We start from the raw sequence: 21,191 nt of genomic DNA, 5'->3' as shown, positions 1-21,191 counted from the left end.
TATTCTGCTTTTGTTGGGTGAAGTGTTCTATCTGTGACTATTAGGTTTGATTGGTTTATGTCCCCTTTAAATTGATCTTTTGTCTAGATGTTCTGTCCCTTATTGAAAGTGGAATATTGAAATCTCTATTAATGTAGAATAGTCTATTTCTCCTTTAAGAGCTCTCAGTATTTGCTTAATATCTGGAGCTCTGCTGTTAAGTACATATATATTTATAATTGTTTTGTCTTCTTGTTGAATTGACCCCTTTATAGTTTCCTTGTAACAGTTTTGAATTAAAGTCTATTTTCTCTGATTTTAGTAGAGGCACCCATGCTCTCTATTTACATGGGACATTTTTTTCCCATTCTTTCCCTTTCAACATACTTGCCACATTGAATTTAAGGTGAGTCTCTTGTAGGCAGCATATACTTGGGTCATGCTTTTTGGTCAATTTTGTGTTCTCTGCCTTTTCACTGGAAAGGTTGTTATTTTTTTTACATTTAAACTAATTATTGATAATGTAGGTCTTACTCTTGCCATTTTGCTATTTGGGTTTTTTAAGTTTTATGCCTTTTTTTGTCTCTCAGTTCTTCCATCACTGTCTTTATTATTATTATTATTACTATTATCATTATTATTTAGTTGATCTTTTGTAGTGAGCCATTTAGAATCCTTTCTCATTTTCTTCTGTATTTATTTTTCAGATATTTTCTTTGCGAATACCATGGGTCTTAAATTTAACATCTCATGTATAGTAATTTGATTTGATTTGATAATAACTTCACTAGCCTATGCAAACTGTGTTACTGTACCTTCCTTCTCACCTTTATATTGTTCTTGTCACAGATGATATCTTTGTATATTGTGGATCCAAAATCATAGATTTATCCTTTTTATGCATTTGCATTTTAGATCCTATAGGAAGTAAATATGGAATTACAAACCAATATTACAATATTACAAATATTACTGAAAAATAACCATGTAGTTAATTTTACTAGAGGTCTTTACTTCTTCATGCACCTTTGATCTACTGTCTAGTGTCCTTTCAGTTTGAATAACCTGCTTACAGGACAGGTGTCTGATGAGGAACTCCCTCAGGTTTCGCTTATCTGGGATTATTTAAATTTTACTCTAATTTGTTTTTTTAACTTTTTAAATAGTATAATATAACATATATACAAAGCAAAGAAAGAAAAAAGCAATAGTTTTCAAAGAACTCTTCAACAAATAGTTACAGGACAGATCCTATTTCCCTAATCCCCCCACCCCACCCCCGCCACATGGAATTGAACCTGGATCTCTGGCATGGCAGTCAAGAATTCTATCTGCTAAGCTACCATCACACCGCCCTTATTTCCTAATTTTTGACAGACAGATTTGCCAGATGTAAAATTCTTTGTTGGCATTTTTTTCTTGCAGCACTTTAAATATAACCTTCCACTGCTTTCTTGCTTCTGTTGTTTCTGATGAAAAATCAGTATTTAATCTTATTAATACTCCCTTGTATATGATATGGTGTGCTTTCTTGTGGTTTCAGGATTCTGTCTTTGGCATCTAGTTTGCTTATTATGTGTTTTGGTGGTGTTCTCTTTGAGTTTATTCTGTTTGGAGTACATTGGGCTTCTTGGATGTGTATATTAATGTCTTCTGTTAAATTTGCAAAGTTTTCAGCCATTATTTTTTGAATGTTCCTTCTGTCCTTTTCTCTTTTTCTTTTCCTTCTGTGACTCCCAGAATGCCTATATTGGTATGTCTGATGGTCTTTTAGGTTATTATTGGATTCATCAAATGTTAAATTACTGTTAGCGTATGTATGTAGCTCATGGGTTGGTAAAAAATAGTCTGTGAACCTTTACTGGTCCATGGACCATATACTCTGAGGAGCACTGTGCTAAAAACTGTACCAATATTATTTCATTTAATTGTCATAAGAACCGTATGAAGTAAGTACTTTTTTCACCATTCCTAGATGTAGAAATTTGACCACAGAGAAGTTACTTGTCCATTGTTTACATATGGATTTTGCAAAACCTTAAGGACTTAAACCCCAGTAATCCAGTTGGCTCAATGGTCTATGTGCTTATCTATCTCTGATTTTGCAAAGATGAAATGAGGCAGCATTCTAGTCTGAGACTGTGAAGAACCAACATGGATGAAGAGATTAACAGCTTAAGTCAGTGTTGAGCAGGTTGGTTGAATAATAAGTGTGTGCCATATATTTAAATGAGATAGGAAGACTAACATAAGGCAAAACCTTAAAACATAGTGATTAGACTTTTATTTAATAAACCATGTAAGTGCAACCTTTATGATAAAAAACAGCTCAAGGAGCCATATAATGATTTTCATATAAAAATAGAATTGTAGAGGATGGTAACTGTTTTTGGTTTGCTAAAACTTCCGGAATGCAATACACCAGAAATGGATTGGCTTTTACAAAGGGGATTTATTAATTTCCAAGTGTATAGTTCTAAGGCCTTAAAAATGTCCAAATTAAGGCATCAGTAAGAGGATACCATCATTCAAGAAAGGCCAGTCACATCCTGGGTTTCTTTGCAGGTGGGAAGTCACGTGGCTGACATTTCCTGGTCCTTTGCTCTGGGGTTGTGCTGCTTTCTGATTTCAGTGGCTTTCTATGTCAGCTCTCTAAGCATTTCTAAATGTCTGTCTAGGAGTCTTCTCTGTATTGGCTCTGAGCTCTTTCTCTCCCTGAGTTCTTTTCAGGACTCCAGTAAACTAATTAAAACCCACCTTGAATGGGCCTTGTTACATCTCCATCAAATAAAAAGGTCCCACCCACAATTGGGTGGATCACATCTCCATGGAAACAATCCAATCAGAAAATCCCAGGCAAACAATGGATCTACCCCCACAAGATTGGATTAGGATTAAAATAACATGGCTTTTCTGGGGTGCATAACAGTTTTAAGCCAGCATAATAACCAGTTATTATTTTATAATGTTAATGAGTCATCATCTGCTTATATTTTACTTTGGATGATATTAAAATCTCTGATTTGTGAAACAAAGCAGTGTGTTTATTTCTTTAAAATGTGTGTCTTGTGCCATGATCCAGTTTCACATAGGCATCCTCATACCTCTTATTATGTGGTAGCATAATCAACCCAATTGTTTATACGCAGCACAGAAATAACCTTTGTTTTTATATGTATCAGTATTTTAAGAACCAATATTTTGCTGTTAATGGGTAGTAGATGACCATGTTGCTCTCTTAAATTGCCTTATATCATGATATTCTTGATTTAATGAAATTGGAAATTTGGAGTATTTAAATTTCATTGAAAGTATTATTTTTTAAGAATAAATCTATAAAATCTTTTCCTATAGAAACCTGGTTAAGAAGTACTGTCCAAAACGGTCATCTAAAGATGAAGAGCCAAGGTAAATTTTACCTGTTAATTGCCTATTAAAATTTTTTTTAAGCTTGCATATTTATTATTTAGTAAAATAAGTTTTATGTTGTTGTCTTTCTGTAAAGATTTTTTTAAATCTTTTTTCACCGTACCCAAAAAGTTTTTATAAAAGTAGGAACTGCTGTTTATCTCTAATAAGGAGCAGTACTTTAGTGGGCTTGATAGGCAGTTTTCTAGAATAGCTCAAGTATGGGTTCCCAAGTAAGGTATGTACTGGGGCTCCATTTGAATGATTTAATCTCCAGAAAAGAAAAAGGTATTTTCTCATTCTTTATTTTGTAGTTTTCATTTTGTCAGATTGTTTTATTTTACTTTTTACAGGTAGTAAAGCAATTTGGCTGGTTGATTTAAAGTGATAAAGAAAAGGAATGAAATTTTCAGGGTAGTTTTGTCCTGGAATTAAAAATTGGAATCTCCTGTAGACTGCAAAGGACAATGATGGGGTAGACATAAAAACAAAAACCAAAAACAAAATTTTGTATATAATTGTGAGTTAAGATTCTCAGTTTTAGTATTAGTAAAGTACTGTTTGAGCTAAAAGTACTGTAATAGTATTCCACTGTGTATTCAAAGTGTATATATACATTTTAATACAGTGATTGTCTTTGTTTCTCTCGTTCCCTCCACACACATATTTTACCCTTATTTTTTGCCCCTTCTATCCTCCTTTGGTGCCAACTATAAAGGCAATTCACTTCCATTCAGGATGTGGGCAGGCATACAGGCAGCTGTGTCCAGAGCTGATAGCAAAGTTGTTCTGTAGAGCAGCTATCAAGATGCATTTGAGTGGTATGATTGGCAGGTTCTATCCTCAAGAGGAAGCACATCATCTCTGCGACAGGTTCAGCTGCCAAGCCTAGGAGTACAATCAAGTTCATTCCCAAGCTCAGGCCAATCATTTGGCAACTTAAGAGATTCCAGTATGCCAAAAGAGCCTGCAGGTAGTATTTTTATTATTTTTTGACCTCAAATATCCTTTTGCTTATAAATTAAGACTACTTGAAGATAAACAGACATGTACAACTTCAGCTTAATTCAGGATTTTTTCCATTTTAAGTTAATTTAGAATGTAGCTAAGGCCAAGTTGATTATGTTAGAATTTGTCAAGTGCCAGGCTCAATCCATACCTCTCAAAAAACTTTTGTAAATCAAGTAAAAATAAATTTCACCATTTTAAAATATGTTTTTTGTCAGGTTTACCTCGTGTATAGCCTTTTTTAACATCCTTAATGAGTTAAATGACTATGCAGGACAGCGAGAAGTAGTAGCAGAAGAAATGGCGCACAGAGTATATGGCGAATTAATGAGATATGCTCATGATCTGAAAACTGAAAGAAAGATGGTAATTTTTATCATTTTTATATAGTTATAAAAGCTTATGAATTTTTTTTGTGGAAATAAAGTAATTACTTTGCTTTTTTAAATGTGTGTTCAGCTTTAACTTGCTGTATTTCACTAAATTTCTTTTAGCTTCCAATTATCTCAACATACTTTTACTAATTTATGGTCCTTTTAGATTTAAGACCACTACCTGTTTTTGTTTTTGTAGTTCCCAGGAACTGAGAATGAGTTTTACATTTTAAATGGTTGGGGAAAAAAAGCAAAAGCAGAATATTTCATGACTCATGAAAATTATATGAAATTCAAGTTTCATTGTCCATAAATAAAGTTATTGGAACAAACTTGTGCACATTCACTTATGCTTTTGTGTTGCAACAGGAAAGTTAAGTAGTTATGACTGATACCTTGTGACTTGCATAGACTAAAATATTTACTATCTCACTCTTTATGGAATATGTTTGACAATTTTCTTAAGATTGTATTTTAAGTATTAAGATAATACCCTATAAAATATATTTTAAGGAGTTTTGCTTTGATTATAATCTCTTCCTAAGTCTTGATAAAGTTAAGTAATTAATACCTTGAAAAGGATAAAATGAGAAGTCTTTTGGGGCTGTTAAGACTTTCTTAATATATAATTGTTATTATTTTGTTTGTTGTTATAATCTTTAGCATCTCCAAGAAGGACGAAAAGCTCAACAATACCTTGACATGTGCTGGAAACAGATGGATAATGTGAGTTTTAGTATTTTCATGGTTAACATAAAATTTTATACACTGATTTGGCCCTAAGTTCTCTTTATGTTTCACATCTATTTGAATTTATTGTACTTCAATATATTATTCATAATTTGACATAACCAGTTAGATGTAAGTGCAGAATATGGGGTCGTTTTGTGATTTTTCTTCTTCAAGTATGGTTGTATACTTTTACCAGTTCTATAATCTTCAGAACTTTATAAATACTTGGAGAGATTCTTTTTGACTTTGCAGTAGGTACTATACAATATTGGTAGAGGATAGAAATAATAGGGAAACAGTGTAATATCTTGGAAAACCATTTGACTGAGACTCAGAGGATCTAGTTTCTAGTTCCGCACTTTTTCTCTAGCATTTGAATTTTCTTGACTTCATTTTTAGAATATGAAAAATAAAGAGAGAAGAGATGTTTCTTTTGGTTCAGTGATTCTGTAATTTTGTGCTTCCAATGTGGGACTTCTGGTCAGAGAAGGACAGAATTATGTACTTAAAATTTTTTCCATAAATGGCTTGCTAATATGGTTTTTCTTAAATATTCTGGCATTTGGTCATTTGAAAAAAAGATGTTTACTTGGCTTAAAATTAAAAGACCTAGCAAACTATCTTTTTGGTATTATTTTTGTACCCTCAGGTTATAAGCCATTTGCTCTTTACCTACATATTTCTCTGTTGGACACTGTGCATTCCTTGCAAATTATGCTGAAGGTTCTTTTTCTTGTTAAATCAATCAATTTGTTCTGTTATTAAAAAAGAACTTAACAATTGACATAAAACAACTCATAAATATACTAGAACTATTTTCAGCCTATTTTTGTTCCCCTTTTTAAGTGCGTGTTCAAAGCTTACATTAAATTTCTGTCATTGAAAAACACTTCATTCGGTGTTTTAACTTAATTGTATTACAGTTAGGTAGTATTGTGCTGTCCACGTCTGAGTTTTTATATTCAGTCCTGTTGCACAATCTGTATCCCTTCAGCCCCAGTTACCCAATATCTCACCCTATTTCTATCTCCTGATGGTCTCTGTTACCAACGAAATATTCCAGGTTTATTCACTATATTTTTCATTTTTGTTTTGTTTTCTTTTCTAGTTGGTTTCAGCAGAACTTTAAGGGAGTATTTACATTTATTAAATTTTGAATTGCTTTAGCTAGCACACTCATTATCTGCCAGCTAATGAATGTATGTGTGTTTTCATTTGCACAAAATAATAGACTCCTACACTAATGAGTCATTGGTCCCTTTAAAATTGGTGTTGGCAAAGAGCATTCTTGTTAATATATGCTGACTCATTTTTAGAATAATTGATGGTTATTAAGCAAAAATTATAGAGGTCATAAGTAGAAAAGAAACAAAAAGATGTTAGGATAGATTTCTTAAAGATGTTGACAAATACCATTAGATAAAGGTGAGTTCAACTCAACTCATATTTATTGAAGGTATCTCTGACATGTGCTGGGCCCTGAAGGGGCAAAAGTAACTATGGCATGATTCTTATTTTCATGAAATCTGCAGTCTAGTGGAGGGAGACAGGCTGACAAAATATATTTTCAAGGTAATATGTAGCAATATGTGCAAGATACCATCCCTTTACTGGTTCCACATCTTTCTATATAATTAAGAAAATGAAATTGATAGAATTATTAACGTGCTTGAATTAATTGACAGGAGATTTAAAGAACTGGGAGAAACAGGTGGAATTAGCAACAGAATATTGAAAATGGAGAAAAAATTTTCAAAATATATACTTATTAACCCCAGTGTCTTTGTTTCCTGGCTGATATAACAAATATTACCTACATTATAGGTTGGCTTAACAACAGGAATTTGTTGTTTCACAGTTTTAGAGGCTTAGTAAGCTTTGCTTCCTCCCAGGATCAGTAGCATTGGAGCTGGCTGGCAGTCCTTGGGATCCTTGGCTTTCTTGTCAGTTGGCTGTGTCCTCTCATTTCTCTTCTGCTTCCTTTGACTTCCAGCTTTTGGCTCCTTCCGCTTTTTTCTAAAAGGCCTGCAATAATAGGATTAAAACCATCCTAATTAGGTTGGCATACTTAACTACAAATAATATCTTCAAAAAGTCCTATTTACAGTAAGTTCACACTCACAGGAATGTGGATAAATATTAAGGATAATGTATTTTCTGGAAGCATGTAATTCAGTCTGCCATGCCCAAGATAAAATATGTAGGAAATATGCTCAGGAAGCAGGAGGGCAGAAGAGAATAGCTTGTTAAGGAGATCTTAAAGGAATGGTCAGAGATTAAGAATATAGAAGTGTCAGAGGTCCCAAATGTATCAGTTAAGAGGCTCCAAGTAACAGAGCATACAGGTTTATAAGAAAAGGGCTCAGAAACAGAGCATTTCCAGAGCTGGGCAGTAGCTCAGTGATGTCACCAAGGCTGCAACTCCTTTCCACCTCTACTCTTCCATCCTGCCCATGTTGGCTGTTTTTCTCAGGCTTTTCTTGTCACCTTATGATTGACAGATGGCTTAAGCAGCCAGGCACATTGTCATTCAGCTATATCCAGAGGCAGGAAAAAGGGAGCATTTTTTGTTCATCTGTCCTTTTTATCAGGGAAAGAAAACTTTCCCAGAAAAATGCCAGCGAACTTCCTCATGGGTGCCTTTGAAAGGATTAGATTACTTGCACATGCCCCAGCTGTGGGGACACTAGGAAAGCAAGTATCTGCTGTTTTCAGCTTCTCTAGGAAACACTCTGCTAAGCAAGGAATACTTAAGAGTGGAGGAGTAACAGTGGCTTTTGATGGCTGCCAAGCAGATGACAAATAAAAAAGAATATTTTCTGGAGTATATTTGATATCGCTTTTAGGGAGCATTATTTTATTATTATTATTTTTTTTTTATAAGACTTTATACTTAGCACTACTACTTAAATGACTTACAGCTTTTGGGAAGCTGTGATGGAATGCCTGTTTTTTTTTGTCAATTTTTTTATTATATAGTGTAACATATACACAAAGCAAAGAAATAAAAAAACAATAGTTGTCAAAGCACTCTTCAACTAGTAGTTACAGGACAGATCCCAGAGTCTGTCATGGGCTACCAAACATTCCTCTCAGATTTTCCTTCTTACTACTCCGGGATATAAGAGGCTAGAAGGCTTAAATATTTTTTTATCACCACAATTGACTTTCTTTCTTTCTTTTTTTGTGGAAAATAACATATATACAAAACAGCATTAAGTTGCAAAGCCCAGGACAGCAGTTAGTTGTAGAATATATTTCAGAGTTTGACATGGGTTAAGTTCCACCATTTTAGGTTTTTACTTCTAGCTACGGAGCAGTAGTTTTAAAACTATTCAGTAGAGGCTCTTTTGTGGTTGCACAGAAATTATTAGGTAGGGTTTCCCTCTACAAATAATATGACAACTGATAAAAATACTTTCTTATATAAATAGGCTCAGATTACATAAAAATAGTAATCTGTAGCTACTCAATATGAAGCAGCTCCCAACTGAGCTCCAGATAATTAAATATGGAAATTTAATTTTATTCTGCATAATAAAGTGACATTCTGTTTTCTATTCTTATTCGGATTTTTTATGTGCTTTGAATTAATTGTAAGTATCTTATTTGGTATCTTGTACTCATCAAAATATTAAACAACACTCACATTTAAAGAACTTTATAAAATGTTTCTGAGCACACTTGTTTGAACAAATTGTATTTGTTATGCCAGTTATATAGCAAACTAAGATAACTCAGAAACCTTTTCACTACAAAAACCTAGATATACCAGCAAAAATATATTTATTATATTTTAAGTTCTTAGCTGAACTAAGAATGGGAAATCTCTAATTGCTAAAAAATAGGGTAAATTGAAAGTCTGACCATTAGGTATATGAACTGATGCAGTGGCATCCTGGGAATATGGAAATACAAGTGTTGGATTACTGGACCTGATACTTGCTAAGGGCTTGGATTTTAATACTCACACAGGTGTAGAGATTAGATTTTTACCTCTGTGTGTTTAGGGGAGGTAGAATCAAAACCCCGTAATAGTGTTTGATCCTTTGAAGGACCCTAGTCCTTAGTGAAAGGGGACTATGAGAATTCTGCTCACTAGCAAAGGAAGAGACATCAGAGAAACATCTGAAGGTCAAAGAAAAGGAGGGATCTTGTGTGAAATTTAAACCCTTTGACTTAATAGTCATGAGATTTAGAGTCCAAATTTTCCTGCCTTGTATGGTTTTATAAGTCTCCAAGACAAGAAATTGACATTGTAACTAGTTCTAAAAAGGAGGTTAAGTAAATATAAAATGTTGAAATCCCCTGCTTACTTCTGAGCAGGTCTCATAATGCAGGCAGCAAGGCATATTCTCTTCAAGCAAGAACTGGCAGTCTTTGGGGAATCTAATCAGCTAGAGAGAAAAGGACAACTTTTACTTTTAATGTACAGTTCATTTCTATACAATAGACTGTGGCATTTTAGAGCGATTTTTTAAATTGAATTTACTTCTCAGTATGATGTCTTATTTTTTTTTTAACAGAGTAAAAAGAAATTTGAAAGAGAATGTAGAGAGGCAGAAAAGGCACAACAAAGCTATGAAAGATTGGATAATGATACTAATGCAACCAAGGCAGATGTTGAAAAGGTAAGAAATAATCCAAACTGGCTTTGGTATAAAAATATTATTTTGTAGCCTGAGAGAAGTCACAATATTATATTAGAATTAGAGTTTCCCCAATAGATATATTGTACCTAAATCTAAAATATACAAATATTCGTCAACTTTATACATATTAGTCTGAAAAGGTAATTAAAATGTGTTAATTTCATTTAGTTGGTGGGGTACAAGGGTAGTTCGGGGGTAGAATTCTTGCCTTCCATGTGGGAGACCTGGGTTTGAATCCTGGTCTGTGTGTTTCACAAAAACAAACAAATAAAAATTCAACAAATTATGCTGTAATAATGGGATACTCATTAATGGAAAAAATAATGAAATGTGACCCCTCTATACAGCATACCCCAAAAATTAAAATTTCATTTAGTTGGGAAAAATGAAAAATTTCATTTAATTGGAAATGAATATGTATTTAGGGACCCAGTTTGTAACTTTGAATGTGTTTTTCCCTAGAAATACTTTGGACCATCGTGGTTTAGTTTTCATAGTACTTATTTATTATAATCTTCAAGTACATTGTCAATTAATGAACTTTTATGGGCTTATCTGCAATTTTAGCATGCACTGACATGATTTCCATAGATCAGTTTGTTTCTTAGCACATAAGAGCTAAATTGTGAACCTACTGTTAGAAGGTCAGGGACTTCATTTGTAGAAACTGGAATTAGAATAATATGTTGTTGCATTTACAGTATCCTTCACAATTTACGAAACTCTCTTGCATAAAATGATTAATTCCTTGGAATGCTGTAGGAAATTGAATTCAATTCTTTGGGTTTTTTTCCTATTTTAGTACAATTGAGAAATTTGTTTAGATTCCCCTCCAGTAAACCTGGAATTCATGATTTATATTGATTAAGTTTGTATTCTAAAATTCTCTTCAATGTAAATAATACTCATTTTACTTGTTTGAAAAACATTTCTGCAAAAAGAGATTGAGATATACACAATTACATTCTAAATAAGCATTTCTTAAGTACCTGTGGTTTTGTACAGATAGAAATCATTGTTGAATATTATGCTGTTCTGTTTTATTGAAAATAAACATTTCATATTATTTGGTCTTGCTTTGATTCTGAGTCGGGTATAAGTGGATCATGTTTCAAGAAATATTTTACTACTAATTTTTTTTTTGTTGGTCAGAAATATTCCTGAAGGTAACTGCTTTTCTTTTCTGATTAAAAGTATACTGTTTCAGGTGGTGCAGCAGTGGCTCAGTGGCAGAATTCTCACCTGCCATGTCAGAGACCCGGGTTCGATTCCTGATGCCTGCCCATGCCAAAAAAAAAAGTATACTGTTTCATGCCATGATGTTGTCATTTATTAAATTCTAAATGAAATCAGCAGTTTCATTATTTTTTGAACTTATCACCTCATTAATTTCTTGATGTCTAGGTGCTGGCTAATCTTCAAGTACGCTGTTGATAACTTGAATTTTAGTATAACTTTTAGAAATATGAAATAGCTATGATTTGTTTTTGTTATTATTGGTAATGATTTGGACCAATTTGCTCACAGGCTAAACAGCAGTTGAATCTGCGTACGCATATGGCTGATGAGAATAAAAATGAATATGCTGCACAATTACAAAACTTTAACGGAGAGCAACACAAACATTTCTATGTAGTGATTCCTCAAATTTACAAGGTAACTTTTACAAACATATGAAGTTAATCCTGTTTTAAGACTTTTAGAGTTAAAAAAAGTAAGTCTTTAAAGTATAAACCTTAATTTTTAAATCTTAAGCATCAGGATGTTTCTAGATTGACTACTCATCAACATTCGTGATAAAACATTTCTTTATGATTATAGATTTGAAAAGTAAGTTTTTCCTAATTTTTATATCACAAATTTTTATATAGATTTATTTTTAGTTTTATAAACAGTCCACAAAGACAGTAACATTTTTAGGTATATTTTAGTGCTGTGTCTTCAAGTATTTTGACATAATATAGGGGTGACTCATTGAAATTGTGTGTTGTAATTTACTCACCTAGAATTGGAATGTGGTTTATTGGTACCATACCAGATTTGGCATTAGTGTAGGTGACAGAAATCAATCTTTCAAAATGTTTTTGCTATCCTGATTTTTTGCCTGCTTATCCTTCTAGCTCTGCCAGATTATAAGTGTAATTTAGGCCTTGAACTGGCTTGTGAATCCTGTCTATTCTCACTTGATAACAGTTTCCAAATAGCTTCAGGTGAATACTCCAGAATTTATATGAGGGTTATATTATGTTACTGCCTGTTTTAGAAAGAAAATAAAGAAAAAGAAGTTAGTGAAACAGTGTTGAATGAGGTAGTATCTGGTAGGGCAGAGCTTATGTGGAAAGAATGTAAGCCCAAGTTACTTTTTTTTCTTTGTAAATAAAGTTAGAATTTCAAAGGATATGCAGTGAGAATTCATGGAAGAGAATGTTCTGGTCATTCAATCCAGAGCTTCAAGCCTGTCAGTCCTCATTTTGGTGCCTTTTCAGGCTTGCTGGGTAAGGCTTCCAATTAGGAGGAGACTCTAATCTGGACATAAACTACTTTTTGTGTTTGGGGACTGGATCCTTTTCTTTGGAACTTGATATAGAATGGTCTTGCCATTTTGTGATACTAGGAGCAGTTATTTTGTTAAAATGCAGGTCTCCAAATAAAGTCTTAGACTTTGGGAAGTAATTAAAGAGGAAAAGTGGTATGAAGGATATAGAAGCTTGGGGACTTGAGCAGTGTAGCTGCTTCTAGGAGAGAGGAAGGTGAGTGTGGCAAATAGGAAATGTCAAAAATATATTTACTGGGCTTTATGTGCCTCAGCATATTTCATGGTGGTATATGACAGTGAATTTTGAGTGGCATATATTTGCTGCTTTGATCTTCTGCTTCCTGGATTTCCTCTTGTGTCCCTAACCCTTTAACTATTAAGTATTCACTCTGAGCTATAGACTGTGGTAAGTCTAGGTATCTGTTAGTATGCAAACAACCATGGAGCGTTGGTCCAGTCATATTTTTTTTGAACTTTTTTTATTATATAGTTTATTATATAGCAGTAGTTTTCAAAGCACTCTTCAACAAGTGGTTATAGGACAGATCGCAGAGTTTGTCATGGTCTACCATACGATCCTCTCGTATTTTTCCTTGTAACTGCTCCAGAATATAGGAGGCTAAGAGAACTTAAATATTTTTCAATTGTCACATTTCACTTTTTTCCTTCTTTTTTTTGTGAAAAATAACATATATACAGTAGAGCTACAAATTTCAAAGCACAGCACCACCATTAGTTGTAGAACATATTTCAGAGTTTGGCATGGGTTACACTTTCACAATTTTAGGTGTTTACTTCTAGCTGCTCAAAAGTACTGGAATCTAAAAGAGATTTCAGTTTAATGATTCAGCATTCATATTCATTTCTTAAATCCTGTCTTCCATGTATAACTCCACCATCACCTTTGATCTTTCCATCCCTCTCTTTAGGGGTGTTTGGGCTATGGCAATTCTAAGTTTTTGATATTGAAAGGGTCTGTCACTAATATAGGGTAGGGAGGTGGAACTATCTGATGTTCTGGAGAGGCTGGGCTAGGTTTCAGGACTTATCTGGACCAGGGATCCATCTGGAGGTTGTAGGTTTCTGGCAAGTTACTCTAGTGCCTGGAATCTTGTATATTGCCCTAGGTGTTCTTTAGGATTGGCTGGAATGGTCCTGGTTGGGGGTTGGCAGGTTATGATAGGTAGCAAGGTCTACCTGAAGCTTGTATAAGAGCCACCTCCAGAGTAACCTCTTGACTCTATTTGAACTCTCCCAGCCACTGATAATTTATTAATTACCCTTCTTTTCCCCCATTTGGTCAGGATGTAACTGTTGATCCTACGGTACCAGGTCTGGATTCATCTGTGGGAGTCCTCTCCCACATTGCCAGGGAGACTTACACCCCTGGATGTCATGTCCCATGTAGGGAGAGGGCAATGATTTCACTTGCAGAGTTGGGCTTAGAGAGACTAAGCCACATCTGAGCAACAACAGAGGTCTTTCAGAAGTAACTCTTAGGCATGCTTATAAGTAGTCTAAGCTTCTCTGCTACCTACATAAGCTTCACAAGAGTAAGCCTCATGATTGAGGGCATTGCCTCTTCATTTGGGTGTCCCTAATGAAGGTTTGACACAGTATCAGGGGGTTTAAAAGTTTCATAGTCTTTCTCCCCTCCCTCAGGGGACTTTGCCAATACTTTTTTGATTATCTGCTTAATGTTTCCATGCATTACAATAATCCATACAGGATTAAAGGATCTCTTTCTCATTCTGTGCTTCCTGTGTTTCAGTTGTTCAATGAATTATACAGATAGTCTGAATTAGATTATGTACTGCACAGAATTTCTGTTCCAAATCAAATAAAACTTTCTTCCAGTGGTCTCAAAGAGTATGTGGGCTTCTGAAATATAGGTAGTCTTCCTTATCCCTATGTTCTGAATTAATTTAACCGCAACCTGTTCGGCTTCGTTCTTATCTCTAAATATCAGGTTATATATATAACACAGCCTCTCAAAATCCAGAAATAATATTCTCCACTCTGGGCTTAATGTGTCTGCTAAAAGCTTAGCATCTAGGACCCTGTTTTATAAGCATTTTCTAAAGGTGACCATACCATTGTTGTTCTTTTGTTTCTGGGTTATTTTGTCTCCCAAAATGTCCCACATGTTCATTAGCATCATTGCATGACTCATGACATTGTTCCTTTTTGTAGCAGCACAACCTTCGTTCATAAGTATACACCATTGTTGGCCAATCTACTTCTCCAGTCTACTTCTCTGTTAGTACATCCTTCAGCCACCTGCATTCATTGGACATCATGTAGAGGGCCCAAAGTCCACAGTCCATCAACCTTCTCAATTTTAAATAATTCCATTGTTCCCAAGAGACAGAAAACCAATAAACACACTCTTACCAACTAGGAAATCTTAACATCCTTTTAACTCTTGTCATTCACCCCATTATTTACCTCTCCTGTTGCTGTGGTAGTGCTGATGGTTTCCTTTTGAACATAGCTCATAGCATACAATAGCAGTTTTCCCCCTATACTCTGGACTTAAGCACTCTTTATACAATAATCATCTCTTTGAAGTAATTCTTCCGAGAATTCATTCGTATTTCTAGTGTGAATCAGTGGGACTTGTAGGTCTATACAACCCCTCTAAATCTTGTTCATCTTTAATACGGTAATATTACTTCTAGACCCACTAGAGAATCATCTTCGCATCTATCTATTCCCTTACATTGGAGTTCAATCTCATTAGCTAACGGTTCACCCATCTTTAGCTTCTTTGTATCTCTAAGTCCCCTATATTCTGCATTATGAGCCTCTGATTATACCTTTATGCTGGTCGTAAAAGTGGAACCATATCTGTCCTTTTGTGTCTGGCTCATTTCTTTCAGCATTATGTCCTCAAAGCTCATCCATCTTGTCATGTGCTTCAGGATGTCATTTTGTCTTACTGCTGCTTAATATTCCATTGTATATATAAACCACGTTTTGTTGATCCACTTGTCTGTTGATAGGCATTTGTTTTGTTTCCATCTTTTGGCGATTGTGAATAATACAGCTATGAACATCAGTGTGCAAATGTCTGTTTGTGTTATTGCTTTCAGCTCTTCTGGGTATATACCAAGTGGTTCTATTGCTAGATCATAGGGCAACTCAAAATTTAGTTTCCTAAGGAACCGCCAAACAGTCTTCCATAGTGGCTACACCATTGTACATTCCCACCAGCAGTTCATAATTGTCCCAGTTTCTCCACATCCTCTCCAACATTTATAGTTTTCTGTTTGTTAATAGCAGGCATTCTTATACATGTGAGGTGGTATGTCATTGTAGTGTTGATCTGCATTTCCCTTGTAGCCAGTGAAAATGAGCATCTCTTCATGTGCTTTTGAGCCATCTGTATTTGCTCTTCAGAAAAATACCTGTTCATAACTTTAGCCCATTTTATAATTGGATTGCTTGTTCTTTTGTTGTTTAGTTGTATGACTTCTTTGTATTAACAGGAAATCAAACCTTTGTCTGATATGTGATTTCCAAATATTTTCTCCCATTGAGTTGGCTGCCTCTTTACCATTTTGACAAAGTCTTTTGAGGTACAGAAACATTTGATTTTGAGGAGTTTCCATTTATCTATTTTTCCTTTTGTTGCTTGTGCTTTGGGTATAAAGTTTAGGAAGCTACCTCCTATTACTAGGTCTTGGAGATGTTTTATGGTGCCGGTTCTTATGTTTAAGTGTTTGATCCACTCTGAGTTATTTTTTGTGTAGGTTATAAGATAGGGGTCTTCTTTCATTCTCTTGGCTATTAATATCCAGTTCTTCCATGCCCAATTATTGAAAAGACTATTTTGTCCTAGTTCAGAGGATTTGGGGCCCTTGTCAAAAATCAGTTGACCATAGATTTGGTGGTCTATTTCTGCACTCTTGATTCGATTCCATTAGTCAATGCTTCTGTCTTTATGCCAGTACCATGCTGTTTTGACCACTCTGGCTTTATAATAGGTTTTAAAGTCAGGGAATGTTAATCTTCCCACTTCATTTTTCTTTTTTAAGATGCTTTTAGCTCTTCGGGGTCTCTTTCCCTTACAGATGAATTTGGTAGTGGGCTTTTCCAAATCTTCAAAGTAGGTTGTTGGAATTTTGATTGGTACTGTGTTGAATCTGTAGATCAGTTTGGGGAGAATTGACATCTTAACTTTATGTAGCCTTCCTATCCATGAGCAGGGACTGTCTTTCTACCTATTTAGATCTCCTCTGATTTCTTTTAGCAATGTTATGTAGTTTTCTGTGTACAAATCCTTTATGTCCCTAGTTAAGTTCATTCTTAAGTATTTGATTCTTTTAGTTGTTATTTGGAATGGAATTTTTTCCTTAACTCTTTCCTCAGCTAGGTCATTGCTTTTGTATAGAAATGTTACTGATTTTTGCACATTAATTTTAGATCCCACCACCTTGCTGAATTTATTAGCTCAAGTGACTTTTCTGTAGATATCAGGATCTTTTAAGTATAGTATCACGTCATCTGCAAATAATGAGAGTTTTACTTCTTCCTTTCTGGTTTGGATACCTTTTACTTTGTCCTGCCTGATTGTTCTAGCTGGAACTTCTAGCACAATGTTGAATATGGTGGTGACAGTGGGCATCCTTGTCTTGTACCTGATCTTAGGGAGAAGGCTTTCAGTCTCTCTCCATTGAGTACGATGCTGGGTATTGGTTTTTCGTATATTCCCTTTATCACGTTGAGGTAGTTACCATTGATTACTATCTTTTAGAGTATTTTTATCAGAAAAGGATGCTGAATCTTGTAGAATGCTTTTTCAGCATTAGTCAAGATGATCATATGATTTTTTTCCTTTCATTTGTTAATGTGTTGTATTACATTAATTGATTTTCTTGTGTTGTACCATCCTTGCATTTCTGGTATAAACCCCACTTGGTCATGGTGTATAATTCTTTTAATGTGCTGTTGGATTCAATTTGCTAATATTTTATTGAGAATTTTTGCATCTTTGTTCATTAGGGAGATTTGCCTATAGTTTTCCTTTCTTATAGCATATTTACCTGGTTTTGGCATTAAAATGATATTAACTTCATAAAATGAATTAGGTAGAGTTCCTTTTTCCTCAAGTTTTTGGAAAAGTTTGAGCAGGATTGGTGTTAGTTCTTAATGGAATGTTTGATAAAATTCCCCTGTGAAACCATCTGGCCCTGGGTTTTTGTTTGTAGGAAGATTTTGGATCACTGATTGAATCTCTTTACTTCTGATTGGTTCGTTGAGATCTTCTGTTTCTTCCTGAGTTGGTATAGCTTGTTTGTGTGTCCCCAGGAATTTGTTCATTTCATCTAAGTTATCTAGTTTGTTGGCACATAGTTGTTCATAGTATCCTCTTATGATTTATTTCTTCAGTGTCTGTGGTAACGCATCCCTTCTCATTTTGATTTTATTTCCATCCTCTCTTTTTTTCTTTGTCAGTCTTGCTAGTATCCCATGAATTTTATTGATTTTCTCAAAAACCAGCTTTTGGTTTTATTGATTCTTTCTGTTGTTCTTTTGTTCTCCCATTCATTTATCCTTGCTTTAATCTTTGTTATTTCTCTTCCCTTTTTTGCTTTGGGGTTAGTTTGCTGTTCTTTCTCAAGTTCCTCCAGGTTTGCTGTTAAGTCCTTGATTTTTGCTCTTTCTTGTTTTTTAATATAGGTATTTTAAGCAATAAATTTCTCTCTCTACACAGCCTTTGCCACATCCCATAAGTTCTGTTAAGTTGTATTCTCATTTTCATTCCTCTCCAGATAGCAACTGATTTCTCTAGCAATTTCTTCTTTGACACACTAGTTGTTTAAGAGTGTGTTATTTAACCTCCATATATTTCAGAATGTTCTCATTCCTTGATGGTTATTGAGATCCACCTTCATCACTTTCTGATCAGAGAAAGCGCTTTGAACAATTTCAGTGTTTTTAAATTCATAAAAGACCTGTTTTGTGCCCTAGCATATGATCTATCCTGGAGAACGTTCCACGAGCACTAGAGAAGACATATAACCTTGTGGTTTGGGATGCAATGATCTACATATGTCTATTAGGTCTAATACTTTTATCAAGTTATTTAACTTCTCTATTTAGCATGTGCCTAGGGGACGGCCTATTTGAATTTATTCTGTTCAGAGTTCTTTGGGCTTCTTTGACTTGTATATTTATGTCCTTTATTGAGGGTTGGGAAGTTTTCCCCCATTATATCCTCAACTATTCTTCCTAGCCTCTCCTCTCTTCTCCTTCTGGGACACCAGTGATTCTTGTATTTGCTATCATTTCCCTGAGTTCTCATTGAATTTTTGTATCTGTTCTAGTTTACTAGCTGCCGGAATGCAATATACCAGAAATGGAATGGCTTTTAAAAAGGGGAATTTAATGAGTTGCTAGTTTACAGTTCTAAGGCCAAGAAAATGTCCCAATTAAAACAAGTCTATAGAAATGTCCGATCAAAGGCATCCAGGAAAAGATACCTTGGTTCAAGAAGTCCGATGTAGTTCAGGGTTTCTCTCTCAAGTGAGAAGGCACAGGGCGAACACAGTCAGGGCTTCTCTCTCAGCTGGAAGGGCACATGGCAAATATGCTGTCATGTGCTAGCTTTCTCTCCTGGCTTCCGGTTTCATGAAGCTCCCCGGGAGGCGTTTTCCTTCTTCATCTCCAGAGGTCGCTGGCTGGTGGACTTTCTGCTTTGCAGTGCTACAGCATTCTCTGCTCTCTCTGAATCTCTTTCTCTAAAATGTTTCCTCTTTTATAGGCCTCCAGTAAACCAATCAAGACCCACTCAGATGGGTGGAGACATGTCATCCCCTAATCCAGTTTAACAACCATTCTTGACTAAATCACATCAACCAGGGAGATGATCTCATTACAGTTTCAAATATACAGTATTGGATAGGGATTATTCTACCTTTATGAAATGGGATTTATATTAAAACATGGCTTTTCTTAAGGGGCATACTTCCTTTCAAACCAGCACAGTATCTTTTTTTCCATTTGTTGTTTTAAGTCTTCAGAGTCAGTTACCCTGTCCTTTATATCACTTATTCTTTTTTCTGTCTCTTAAAATCTTGTTATGTGCTCTAGTATGTTTTTTATTTGATCAACAGTCTTTCATCTCTGATTTCCGCTATCTTTCAGATTTCTCTTTGTGCTCTTCTACTGTCTTGATCTCCTTTATGTCATTTGCTGTCCCACTTATTTTATTAAGTAGAGTTGTATGAAAATCTTTGATTAGTTGTTCTGACTTCTGTGTCTGCTCTGGTGTTTTAATTTGGTCATTAGGCAGGGCTATATCTGTTTGCGTTGTGATATGCTTAGTAATCTTCTGCTGTCTTTGTCGCATGTAAATATCTTGACTGATTTACTTTCGGAGTTGATTCCCTTCAGTAGTCTAAGACCTTTTGTTTGTGTGATGATTGTACAGCATGGAGCAGGGTACAGGGTAGACCACTCAGTACGGTGACTTGTTTCAGGGCAGTTATGGGCACAGGTTGGTGGTGTTATACTGATGCTTGTGAATGTGGGCACCCAGCGGCCAGGGAGGATGTAGCTGTACGGGTGTGCCAGTTTGGGGGCCGTAACCCTGGTGTTTGCTGGTCTAAAACACGAGGCCCTTTATGTGCATGCATAGAGCTGTGGCAGCAGGTCAGTGTTAAGCCTACATGGGTTGGGGGCCGATGTGACCCGGTTGTGCAGGTCTGCACTTTCTCAGAGCTGGGAAGTGAGGCTGAGGGCTGTGCGCATGCATGTTTCTAGGACTGCTGTAAAGTGTGGGTCCTAGGGCTGAAGGACGTGATTTGGGGCATGTGCGCATGCGTGGGCCTAGGAGTGTCTTAAACAAGTATGCTGACCTCAGGGAGGGTGGGCTGAGGCTGTGCAACATTATGGGCAGGGTCGGAGGTAGCCTAGGTATGGAGGTTAGTGCCAGCAACGTTTATGCGCTGACAACAGCTTGCAGGGAACAGGGAGGGGGGGGTAGTGCTCAGGAGGGGTGCAGGAGAGATGGGCTGGGCTGCACTTGGGGTGGGAGTGTGGGGCAGGTACGTGCACTGGGGCTGATGGGGGCACTGGAACGTGGGAAATGGGAGCAGGTGACGGGGTTCAGGTGCATGGGGTGAGGGGTGAGTTGTTGGTCACAGGGCTTCGGTGGTGAGGGTAGTGTGCCCAAGGAACACGGCCTGGCTTACTTCCTAGTCCCGTGTTTGTGTCCATGTACTCACGCGGGCTCCGGGCCTCCGCCCCATGCTCCTGCTTTCTCCTTCTAAGTTTCTTGGCCTCTGTAGTCAGGGCTGCTGCCTGTTGTGCAGAAGGCTCTCCCAGGTCAGCTGCAGTCCTGAATTGTTGCCTCAGTCACCCTCCTGTCCCTTCTGTAACTTTTCTGTGGAGGAGGGCTAATCTATAGCTACTCTAGTCTGTCATCTTCCCAGAAGTCTGATCCAGTCATATTTTATCAAAGTATTCTGAATTGAGTTAAAAGATTAGAAGTCT

General features: G+C 35.8%; 1 protein-coding gene across 3 annotated transcripts in view; it reads left to right on the top strand.

The window, feature by feature from the left end:
• FNBP1L (formin binding protein 1 like) overlaps positions 1-21,191 on the top strand; it is a 128,914-nt gene that overhangs the window by 85,869 nt on the left and 21,854 nt on the right. For all 3 annotated transcript variants that reach the window (XM_077120238.1, XM_077120237.1, XM_077120239.1), the window contains exons 3-7: positions 3,334-3,387; positions 4,614-4,761; positions 5,433-5,495; positions 10,028-10,132; positions 11,681-11,809. In XM_077120238.1, the coding sequence (XP_076976353.1) occupies positions 3,334-3,387; positions 4,614-4,761; positions 5,433-5,495; positions 10,028-10,132; positions 11,681-11,809 (499 nt within the window). The remainder of the gene's footprint in view (positions 1-3,333; positions 3,388-4,613; positions 4,762-5,432; positions 5,496-10,027; positions 10,133-11,680; positions 11,810-21,191) is intronic.

This window comes from Tamandua tetradactyla, chromosome 11, assembly GCF_023851605.1.
Source record: "Tamandua tetradactyla isolate mTamTet1 chromosome 11, mTamTet1.pri, whole genome shotgun sequence".
NCBI classification, from domain to species: Eukaryota; Metazoa; Chordata; class Mammalia; order Pilosa; family Myrmecophagidae; genus Tamandua; species Tamandua tetradactyla.
Note: the sequence above shows the minus strand (reverse complement) of the source record. Positions and strands in the feature narration are given on the sequence as shown.